Source organism: Bubalus bubalis, chromosome 24, assembly GCF_019923935.1.
Source record: "Bubalus bubalis isolate 160015118507 breed Murrah chromosome 24, NDDB_SH_1, whole genome shotgun sequence".
Lineage (NCBI taxonomy): Eukaryota > Metazoa > Chordata > Mammalia > Artiodactyla > Bovidae > Bubalus > Bubalus bubalis.
The window spans coordinates 21,099,635-21,112,023 of record NC_059180.1 but is presented as its reverse complement, the minus strand read 5'-3'; the positions used below and the strand labels follow the sequence as shown (position 1 = coordinate 21,112,023).

Here is a 12,389-nt window from a genome sequence, read left to right as displayed (position 1 = left end):
TAGTTTCCAGAGGTTGAGAACCCCTGGCCTATAGGATGAAAACCAAACCCTTAGGATGGCCAGAAAAGCCTTTCACAGTCTGATCCTAATCTACTTTTCTACCTTATTTCCAGTGGAAATTCCCCCTCATGGAAGTGTAATCCTCCAATAATAATAATAATAAGGACTAATATTCATTGATGCTACTGATGAAGCTCTATTTGAACTTCTCACTTTTCTCTGGACTGGGTAGGTCTCTTTATACCCTCCTGCCTCTACAAGTGTTCCCTCTCCCTTTAATACCAAAGAGGTAGTAAAGTATAATGGATAAGAGCCTGGGATCTGGAACCAGTCGCTTGGGTTCAAATCCAGTTTCCCCATTCATTAGCAATACGATGCTGTGCAAGTTACTACCTTCAGCTGCAGTTTCTACAACTATAAAGTGGGAATAATAACTGTGCCTACCTCTAAGGATTACTGCCATGTTTAAATAAGATAATCATGCTGGGGGAGGGGGCGGCACTATTAACATTTTCTCCAGGACACTTCTTCATTGCACAGGGCTGTCCCAAGAACTGTAGGACATTAAGTCTGGGAGCCTCTATGATATGTCCCTCTCCTCCCCAACAAGCTGAAGCTTTTTAAAAATAGCTTTACTGATGAATAACTTACTGGCATACAATTCACTCACTTCAAATATACAAGTCAATGATTTTTAGCAAATTTAACAAGGTGTATTATCTCCACAAGAACATTGACATCAGCCAAAAAACTCCTTCCTGCCACTTTGCACTTAATCTCTGCTTCCACCCCAAGCCCTGGGAAACCACTAATCTGCTTTCTGTCTCTACAAATTTACCTCTTCTGGACATTTCAGACACATGAAATCATGCACTATGTACTCTTCTGCATCTCGCTTCCTTCACCAAGGATAAAGCTTGTTCCCTTATGTTGCTGAGTGCTATTCCATATTTTGTTTATCCACTCACCAGGTGATGGACATTTATGCTGTGTCTATGATAGCGTAAGGCTATCCAAGGGAATACCCTGGTGGTTCAGTTGCTAAGACTCTGTGCTCCCAATGCAGAGGGCCCAGGTTCAATCCCTGGTTGGGTAACTAGATCCTGCATGCTGCAACAAAGAGTTTGAATGCCACAGCTAAAGATCCTACAGGCCCTAATGAAGACTGAAGACCCCTCATGCCACAGCTAAACACCGGTGCAGCCAAATAAAGTAATTAAAATAATTTGTTTTAAAAAGACCATGGATTACTACGTATTAAGTAGCTCTTTTTACAGAAGTACATACAAAGCCCTTAAAACAGTGCCTGACGTATACCAAGGACTCAGATATTTGACATCATATCATTATTATTAAAATCCTCCCCAAACTTCCCTGTAGCTCATAAAGTAAAGAATCTGCTTGCAATGCAGACCTGGCTTTGATCCCTGGGTCAGGAAGATCCTCTGGAAAGGGAACGGCAACCCACTCCAGTATTCTTCCCTGGAGAATCCCATGGACAGAGGAGCCTGGTGGGTGATAACAGGCCATGGGCTCGCAAAGAGTCAGACACAACTGAGAGACTAAGCATAATGTCTTCCTCATCTTTGCCCTGTGAAGCCTTCCTTCAAGGCCTAACACAGGGAAAGCCCTTTATGAACCTCCCAGGCAAGAGACAATTGCTGCCTTCATCTAGCTCTCAGCTTCCAGTTCTGTTCTCAGTAAATCTACCCTTCATTGTAATTAAATTGTTCACGTGTCTTCCCCACAAGGCAGCAAACTCCAGAAAGATAAACTTTTCACCCCCGGTGCTCATTTCTTGACAAGTGCACAGTAGATACATGAAATTATTATTAACTCTGGTGTGTATTTTTTTTTATAATTCACTATTCTGGTTAGTTAATTTGATACTTTAAAGTCTCCCATTAGGACTTCCCTGGTGGTGGTCCAGTGGTTAAGAATCCACCTGCCAATGCACAGGACACTGGTTCAATCCCTGGTCCAGGAAAATCCCCACATGCTACAGAGCAACTAAGCTCATATGTCACAACTACTGAGCCCGTGAATCCTAGATCCTGTGCTCTAAAGCAAGAGTAACACCACAATGAGACCACGAACAGCAACTAGAGAGTAGCCCTCCACTCTCTACAACTAGAGAAAGTCCGAGTGCAGCAACAAAGACCCAGCACAGCCAAAAATGGAAGAAAAAAAAAAAGTCTCCAATCAGGATAGCCCATCTTCCTCACTGACACAGAGAGCCACTATAAGAGGGGTGTGGGGGAAGGATGGAGTGGGAGTCTGAACTTAGCAGACGCGGACTATTATATATAGAATGGATAAACAAATTCCTACTTGGTGTACAGCACAGGAAATGATCTATATTCAATATGCTGTGACAAACCATAATGGAAAAGAATGGGATAAAGAATGCATATATGTAAGTATATACAGTCAGTCAGTCAGTTCAGTCGCTCAGTCGTGTCCAGCTCTTTGCAACCCCATGGAAGCAGCATGCCAGGCCTCCCTGTCCATCACCAACTCCTGGAGTTTACTCTAACTCATGTCTATTGAGTCAGTGATACCATCCAACCATCTCATCCTCTGTCGCCCCCTTCTCCTCTTGCCTTCAATCTTTCCCAGCATCAGGGTCTTTTCAAACGAGTCAGCTCTTCGCATCAGGTGGCCAAAGGATTGGAGTTTCAGCTTACTGAATACATATATATAACATGTATAACTGAATCACTTTACTGTACAGTAGACATTAACACAACATTGCAAATCAACTACAGGTAACAAGATCAATTTTTTTTAAATCCATTAAAACAATGTCTTCCCTATACATCTTCTATATTCCTTTTGCCAAATCTAAGAATCAGTTGACCAGTTATTTCATCTTCTTAAAATTCACTCCAGTAAGTTTTAAAAGGTAACTTGACAGCATTGCCGAAAGTGGAAAGCAAGATCCCAAATCTGCAAGTGCTGCAGAGAGACGAGCAGCGGGGCTGAGACCTGGATGTCCCCACGAGGACTGCGCGGGAACCAGACCCGGGCTCGCTCGCTCTCCACGCGAGGCGCTGACATTTACTGGCCACTACGTGCACCCCCGCGGACCCCGGGCCCGTTAGAGAGCTCTGCCCGGCCGCTCACCCTCCACGGCGTGGTTCACCTCTTGGATGAACAACTGCAGCTTCATCACCAGGGTGGCTGCGTGGCTGTCCGCCTTCCCGGCCGCCGCCTCCTTGGGGCCAGCCCTGAAGGCCGCGTTGATCCACTCCTTCACGTCGAAGTCTTCCGCCAGGAACTTGGAGAAGTCCATGGTTGCACCGTCGCAGCTCGTCGTCCAAGCCTGAAGACCTGGCTCCGGGCGGCCACTCGGCTGCAGAAGCAGGCAGCCCTGCGAGAGCACCCGCGGCAGCCTGGGAAGCAGCGGGCGGGGACCGACCGCGCCGGAGACAGACCCCTCCACAGCCTCTGGATCAGCGCGCTGATGTGTACGCCCGGGATTGACCCTCGCCGCGCGCCGTACTTCTTCCGGAAGTAGGTAGCCGTTACTATAGTGATTGCAGACGTTCCGGGAAACGCGGCGGGCTGCGAACGTCCAACAGGAGGAGCGTCCCTCTTCCTCTGCTAAAAGCCGGCTGGGCGCTTAAATATGTGCTTACTCTAAAGCCCTTACTTTTATTAGCACACTTAGTCCTCACAGTCCTTTCAGTGCTATTGTTCTCTCCCAACTTAAAGTGGAAGAACTGAGGCAGTTAAGCAAGTTGTTCAGTATCACGTAGCTAGAATGTAGCGCAGTGGGATTTGAACTCAGGCAAGCCTACTACTGAAACCTGAATTCTTTGCCGAGCTTCAGTGCCTTCCCAAAGCGGGCAGACGAATTTACGTGACCCGGTCTCTGCCCACCACGCTTCCAGCTCCTGTCTCACTGTTCTAGCCACGCTGGCCTCCTGTCCGTGGCCTGAGACACAAAACTCTGGAATTCGCCATTCGGTACTGTTTCCTCTAGCTTAAAGCAATGTGATACCTCGGGAAAGAGATATCTGGGAAGGCCTCCTTTGTTATAGGATTCAAAATTTAAAAAGCAAACAAAAGCATCCTTTGGTTACACTGTGCTTAATTTTGCCATTTATCTGTTCTCATCCAGGCATACTCCAATTCAGTGCATACAGTAGTTCCTGAAGACTATACAGCTAAGAACCTAAATCCGCAAATTATGAATAGGAAAGATAATACGCTCGCCTGGTAGAAGCAAACTGATCTAGTCCCGTGGCATGCTCAGAAGACTTGGGTGCCTGTAATTGCCGTATGCCCCTCTCCTCCCCGAGGAGCTGAAGTTTAAAAAAAAAAAAAGCTTTATTGATTAATAACTTACAGGGCATACAGTTCACTCGCTTCAAATATACAATCCAACGATTTTTAGCAAATTTAACAAGGTGGGGTATCTTCACAAGAACATTTCCATCAGCCAAAAAATTCCTCCCTGCTTGTTTGCACTTAATCTCTGCTCCCACCCCCAAGTCCCAGGAAGCCACTGATGTGCTTTCTGTCTCTACAAATTTACCTTTTCTGGACATTTCAGACACATGAAATCATGCACTATGTAGTCTTCTGCATCTGGCTTCTTTCACCAAGCATAAAGTTTGTTCCCTTACGTTGCTGTTGTATTTCATTGTGTGGATATGACATATTTTGCTTATTCATGCACTAGTAGATGGACATTTATGCTGTTTCTAGTTTAAGGCTATTAGAGAGGTTTCCCTGGCAGTCCAGTGGCTAAGACTTTGTGCTCCCAATGCAGGGGGTCCGGGTTCAATCCCTGGTCAGGGAACTAGATCCCATATATGACAACTAAGACCTGGCAGTCAATTAAATAAGGCTATTAGAAATAATGCTGCTGTGAACGTTCACTAAATGTCTTTGTGTGGACATGTTTTCATTTCTTTTGAATAGATTCCTAGGTGTGGAACTAAGTGGTAAGATAGATTTATGTTTAATTTTTAAAGAAACTGCCAAACTTATCCCCCATACCACTTTACATTACAGTCAATGAGGTATGAGGGTTCCAGTTCCATTTGGTATGTAGTGGTAAGTCTTTGTTGCCTTAATTTGTATTTCCCTAATAGCTAATGATATTGAACACCTTTTCATGTGCTTATTAGCAGTTCTTACCTCTTCTTTGATGAAATAAATTTTCAAAATTTTTGCCCATTTTCAATTGGCATTGCTTATCTTCATATTCAGAGAAGGCAATGGCACCCCACTCCAGTACTCTTGCCTGGAAAATCCCATGGACAGAGGAGCCTGGTAGGCTGCAGTCCATGGGGTCGCTAAGAGTCTGGCACGACTGAGCGACTTCACTTTCACTTTTCACTTTCATGCATTGGAGAAGGAAATGGCAACCCACTCCAGTGTTCTTGCCTGGAGAATCCCAGGGACAGGGGAGCCTGGTGGGCTGCCATCCAGGGGTCGCACAGAGTCGGACACGACTGAAGTGACTTAGCAGCAGCAGTAGCAGCATCTTCATATTGCGTGCATCCTCAGTCGCTTCAGTCGTGTCCGACTCTGTGTGACCCAATGGACAGTAGCCTGCCAGGCTCCTCTGTCCATGGTCTTTTCCCGGCAAGACTACTGGAGGGATTGCCATGTCCTCCTCCAGGGGATCTTCCTAACCAGGGGATTGAAACCTGTCTTCCTGAGTCTCCTGCACTGTAGGCAGATTCTTTACCTCTGAGCCACTGGGGAAGGTCTGTCTAAATATTATTGAACTGCAAAGCTATTTATGTATTTTGTATGTAATTCCTGAATTAGAGGTGTGGTTTGCAAATATTTTTTCTCAATCTATAGCTTGTCTTTTCATTTTCTTAATGATGCCTTTTGAGGAGCATACATTTTTAATTTTGATAAATTCCATTATCTTTCTATTTTATGAATTATACTTTTGATATTATATGTAGGAAATCTTCACTTAACCAGAAATCATAAACTTATATATTTTTCTCTAGAAGTTTAAAAATTTTAGCTCTTACATTTAGATCCAGTTTGAAATCATTTTTTGTGTATGATATGAGGTAAAGGTCTAAGTTCTTTTTTTCTTTCTTTCTTTTTTTTTTTTTTTTTGCATGCAGATATACAACTCTCCCTGCCTGCAATGCAGGAGACCCAGGTTTGATCCCTGGGTCGGGAAGATCCCCTGGAAAAGGAAATGGCAATCCACTCCAGTATTCTTGCCTGGAAAATCCCATGGACAGAGGAGCCTGGAAGGCTACAGTCCAGAGGTTTGTGAAGAGTTGGATACAACTGAGTGACTGACACACACATACAACTCCAACTCTCCCAGGACCATTTGTTGAATAGACTTTTCCTTCTCCTCTGAATTGCCTTTAGATCTTTGTCAAAAATCAAATGACATAAATGTAAGGGTTTCTGCACTTTAATTCTGTTCCATCATCTATACTCCTATTCTTGTACCAATACCAAACTGTCTTGATTCTGTAGTTTACATAAGTTTTGAAATCTGGTAATGTAAGTCCTCTCATTTTATTCTTTTAAAAAATTGTTTTGCTACTCCATACCGTTTGCATTTCCATATACATCTTATAATCAGCTTATCAATTTCTACCCCAAAAGTTGCTGGAATAGAGATCATATTGAATTTATAGATCCATTTGAGAACTGGCATCTTGACAGGGTTGAGTCTTCAAATCCATGAACATGAAATGCCTCTCCATTTATTTAGAGCAGAATTTTCAACCTTGGTGCTATTGACATTTGGCACCAGATAATTTTTGTTGTGGAGGGCTGTCCGATGCATTGTAAAATGTTTAACTGCATTCTTGGCCTTTACTCACTAGATGCCAATAGCATCCCCTCCCCCAAACTGTGACAACCAAAAATGTGTCCACATTACAGCTGTCCCCTAGTAGGAACAATAGTAGTCAAACATTGTACATTGTAAATGTCTTCTACTACTTTTGCTAAATGTATTCCAAAGTATTCATTTTAATACTACTGTGAATGAAATTTTCTTAATTTGATTTTCATATTGTTCCTTGTGTTAGAAACACACTTGATTTTTGTATGATTCTCTTGTATCTCTTGAACATCTAAATTCAGTTCTAGTTTGTGTGTGTCTATATGTATGCTGGAGAACTGAGTTCGATTCCTGGGTTGGGAAAATCCCATGGAGAAGGAAATGGCAACCCACTGCAGTATTCTTGCCTGAAGAATCCCATGGACAGAGGAGCCTGGCAGGCTACAGTCCATGGGGTCGCGTGAGTCAGACATGACTTAGCACTGTCTTTCTTTTCTTTTGTCTTTCTGTGTGTGTGATTTGTCCACATACAGAATCATGAAAAAATGAAAAATTTTCCTTTTTTTCTCCAGGTTGGATGTCTTTCTTTTTTCCATCTACTAAATGTGCTGGTTAGAATCTTCAGTGCAGTGTTGAACAGAAGTGGCAACAGACATCCTTTTAAGGATCTGTCTTTAGCATCCAGTCTTTAATCATGAAGTACGATGCTAGTTCTACGTTTTTCATAGTTGCCCTTTTTTTAAGTCGAGGAAGTTTCGTTCTGTTCCTGTTTTTTCATCAGTATGTTAAAATATTGTATTTTATAAATTGTGTGGTTTATTCATATGATGTATAAGTATACAGCAGTAGTTTTTTGGATGGTAAACCAATCTTGCACTCCTGGGATAAATTCTACTTGGTCATGGGGTATAACAATTTTATATGTTACCAGATTTGCTTTGTTAATATTTTGTTGAGGATTTTCATGTCTATGTTCATGGGGGAAGTTAGCCTGTAATATCATTTTGTGATCTTCGTCTAATTTTGGTTTAAGGATATCACTGGTCTCATAGAATGATCCACATAGAAGGATGTGATCCTTCCTTCTCCATTTTCTGAGTTTGTAAAGATTATAACGTCTCTTCTTTAAATAGCTGACAGGATTCAAAGTGAAGCCATCTGGGCCTGGACTTTTCTTTGTGGGAAGATTTAAAATTATTAATTCAACTTTTTTACTTGTTATAGATCTATTAAGATTTTGTTTCTTCTTAAATCAGTTGGTATGTTGAGAAATTCTACAAATTTGTCCATTTCATCTAATCTGTGAAATTTTTTGGCAAAAAATTATAACATTCTCTTATAATCCTTTTTAACTTCTGTAGAATTGGTAGTAATTGCCCCTCTTTATTTCTTGACTTTGGCAATATTTGTCTTTTTTTCCCTTGGTGGTCTATCTAGCTAAAGTTTGTTGATTTTATTAAAGTTTGTTAATTTTATTTTTCCAGAAATCAAGGAAAAACTAAAGACCCTCTTGATGAGGGTGAAAGAGAAGAGTGAAAAAGCTGGCTTAAAACTCAGCATTTAAAAATCTAAGATCATGGCATCCAGTCCCATTACTTCATGGCAAACAGATGGGGAAAAAATGAAAACAGGGACAGATTTTATTTTCTTGGGCTCCAAAATCAATGCAGATAGTGACTACAATCATGAAATTAAAAGACGATTGCTCCTTGGAAGAATAGCTATGAAAAACCTAGACAGTGTATTAAAAAGCAGAGACACCACTTTGCCAGAAAAGGTCCCTAGAGTCAAAGCTATGGTTTTTCCAGTAGTCATGTAGTGAATGTGAAAGTTGGACCATGATGAAGGCTGAGTGCTGAAGAATTGATGCTTTTAAATGTGATGCTGTAAAAGACTGCTGAGAGTCCCTTGGACTGCAAGGAGATCAATCCTAAAGGAAATCAACCCTGAATATTCACTGGAAGGACTGATGCTGAAGCTGAAGCTCCAGTATTTTGGCCAACTGATGGGAAGAGCTGACTCACTGGAAGACACTGATGCTGGGAAAAATTGAGGGTAGAAGGGCGACAGAGGATGAGATGGTTAGATGGCATCACGGACTCAATAAACATGAGTTTGAGCAAATTCCGGGAGATAGTGAAGGCCAGGGGAGCCCGGCACATGGCAGTTCATGGGGTCACAGTCAGACATGACTCAGTGAGCAACGTGAACCACCACCACCTTGCTTCAGCCTTCTACTCCCTCCCCTCTCTGCTGAGCTACTGTTACCATAGACAGTATGTTTCTTTGTTATAAACACAAGACATTTTTTATTATTGTTTTGTGCAATTGTCTTTTAATTAAAAGTACCTTCACCAGTATTTTTTGCTTCTTCATGTAGACTTATTGTTCACTTCATTTCAGCCTGAAGAACTTTAAGAAAGCTTTTTTCACAAGACAAATCTGCTTGCATCAAATTATCTGCCTTTAGTTGGGTATATCTTTATTATACCTTCATTTTTGAAACACAGTAATGCTGGATAAGAATTCTTTCCTACTCAGACCATTGAATATGTCATCCCACTGCCTTCTCTATTGTTTCCAGTGAGAAGTCAGCTCTTAATCTATTATGAGCTTATTGTATGTGGTAAGTCATTTTTCTCTAAAGGCTTTCACAATTTTATCTTTAGCTTTTAAGTTTGGCTACAATGTGTCTAGGTCTGGGTTTCTTTGACTTTATCTTACTTGAAGCTTGTTGAGTTTTATAGATGTGTAATGTTTTTCAGCAAATTTGGGAAGGCTTTGGATGTTATTTCTTCAACCAACTTTTCTGCCCCTTTTTCTCACTTGTCCTTAGGGGACTCCCATTATGTATATGTTGGTGTGTATTTGGTCACCATACACCTAATTGTGTCTCACAGATCTCTGCAGCTTTATATATCTTTCTTGTTTTTTCTGCTATTCAGATTGAGTAACTTCTATTGGCCTATCTTGAGGCTCACTGAGTGTTCTTAGGAATGAAGTCACTCGTGGCAGGACAAGATTGAAGACATCTAGGTACCTGACCCGGAGAAGGCAATGGCACCCCACTCCAGTACTCTTGCCTGGAGAGTCCCATGGACGGAGGAGCCTGGTAGGCTGCTAAGAGTCGGACATGACTGAGCAACTTCACTTTCACTTTTCACTTTCATGCATTGGAGAAGGAAATGGCAACCCACTCCAGTGTTCTTGCCTGGGGAATTCCAGGGACGGGGGAGCCTGGTGGGCTGCCGTCTATGGGGTCGCACAGAGTCGGACACGACTGAAGCGACTTAGCAGCAGCAGGTACCTGACCATGGACTGCACACCAGTCCTAGGTCCACTACCTTTGCGGTCCTTGAATTTGCAAGTGGTATGGATTGAATTGTCTCTCCCCCCACCGCCCAGCCCCCAGGAGAGATACAAATCCTAACCCCTAGTCCTTCTGAATGTGACTTTGATTGGCAGTGGCATCACTGCAGATGTAACTAGTTAAGATGAGATCATACCAAGTAGGGTGAGTCCTTAATCCAGTAAGATCGGTATCCTTACAGGACGGTCATGGGAGAACACAAAGTGACCATGAAGGCAGAGACTGCAGTGATGCAGCTACAAGCTAGGGAGGGCCAAAGACTGTCACAGACCCCAGGATTCTCCTACTGGTTTCAGGAAGAGCATGGTCCTCATTTTAGACTTCTAGCCTCCAGAACCACCAGACAATAAATTTGTTAAGTCATCCAACTTTGTTCAAGAGTGTCGGGAAGCTAATAGAGAGATCTAAATATTGCTTAAGCCGATGTTAGGAGTTTTTTCAATTTCCTGCAGCTGATCCTAATCTTTATTAAATCCAATCTTTTTTGCTGTCTCTGCACATATTATTAGTATCCTTAGCAAAATTTCATTGGTTTCCATAAGAGCAGGAGAGGTTTTGAAATGAATATATTGACAAAATGGAAGTAACCACAAGTTAAGGTAGTAAATTAAAAAAAAGAGAAATCTTAGATGAAGCGATTTGAGGTGAAATGCAGAGACTCCAGTTTGATCCCTGGGTCGGGAAGATCCCTTGGGAGTAGAAAATGGCAACCTGCTCCAGTTTTTTGACTGGAAAATTCCATGGACAGAGGACCCTTGCAGGCTACAGTACATGGGGTCGCAAAGAGTCGGATGCGACTGAGCGCACACACACATATATAAAGGGTACCTATCAGGTCTGGTATTTTGTTGACTTTATTAAATACTCACCAAAACTATGAAGTAGATTTTTAACATTTTTATCATGTAGAATATAAAAACTGAGGCCTAGATGTTAAGTAACTTGCCCAAGATGGCAAGAAACTAGAAACTGAACCTGACTCCAAAACCCATCCTTGTTTCACTCCCCCATGCAAGGGAGGGCTGCAGGGCGGACTTCAGCAGTCTTTGTTGTTCAGTTGTGTCTATTTTCGACTCCATGGACTGCAGCACACCAGGCTTCCTGTCCTTCACTATCTCCCGGAGTTTGCTCAGACTCATGTCCATTGAGTCGGTGATGTCATCCAACCATCTCAGCCTGTTGCCCACAGGAATGGGGTCAGTGGAAGGGAGAGGCTGGAGGTACACGAAGAGATCAGGAAGTTCACGTGCCAGTTTTAATACAAAGCACTTTCAACATGTGATTGATTCCATCTGCTGTCAGAAGAGAGGCGAGCAGGGGCTACTCTTTTTTTTCTGTTCAGCAGTTCATACTGATAATGGCATTATCACCAAGTCATCTATTGTTTACTAGCTCTGTCCTCCACTATCTCCCAGAGTTTGCTCAAATTCATGTCCCTTGAGTCAGTGATGCTATCTAACCATCTCATCCTCTGCCACCAGCTTCTCCTTTTGCCATCAAGTTACATTAAACAAAAAAGGAAAGTATGGACAGTTCATTTGCTTAAAAATGTCTAGAATATCTCCAAGGAACTAGTATCTCTTAGAAGGGCTGGTGGGAAGACTTTCCACCTTCTGTTGTTTGAATTCGGAAAAGCTAACATTGCGAATTAAAAATAAATTGCACCTAGGTGTGGCCTAGGTGTGCCCATGTTACTAAACAGCCAATAGGATGTGAATTAAAATATCACATAAACTTCCAGGAAACCTTAAGAACGCCAGCAGTTTTCCTTTATTCCTTCCTCCCTGCACTCCCTTTCTGCTGCCTAGAACTTCAGCAGCTAAAGCTAACATAATGTTGAGTACATCCTTGAGTGGTGACTTAGCACTGGTTGGAGCTTAGGTCCCTAATAACTTTGTGATGCTTATATCACTGTGGACTAAGGATGTCGCTTCCCACTTCCATGAACAAATGATGTTGCAGTGATAAAGCCATCAACCATTGCAGCTGCCCCTATGGTGTACTCTGAGGGGAATTCTGAGTTGAAAAGAAAAGAAAAAAAAAAAAAAAACACAGGATACTGGTCCTCGTTACTTAGGATGTGTATCAGGAATTATTTCAGAGTCCAGACTCTGGCACCTTTCCCATACATAGAAAAGCACTAAAATCATTAACTTGAGATGTCTGCTTTTGTGATTAGAAGTAATCTCTTGAAGTACATGGAGGGGAGGGGTGTTTTTGGTTTTG

The 12,389-nt window shown here is 42.3% G+C and overlaps 1 protein-coding gene across 2 annotated transcripts in view; it reads right to left on the bottom strand.

Annotated features, from left to right (window-relative positions):
• The window catches only part of COG7 (component of oligomeric golgi complex 7), an 87,049-nt gene extending 83,540 nt beyond the window's left edge, over window positions 1-3,509 (bottom strand). Inside the window, exon 1 of one of the 2 annotated variants that reach the window (XM_044935592.2) lies at window positions 3,127-3,509. In XM_044935592.2, coding sequence (XP_044791527.2) covers window positions 3,127-3,295 — 169 coding nt within the window. In that variant the 5' untranslated portion in view covers window positions 3,296-3,509. The remainder of the gene's footprint in view (window positions 1-3,126) is intronic. The other variant, XM_025275600.3, reaches the window with a different exon arrangement.
• Window positions 3,510-12,389: the final 8,880 nt, after the last annotated feature.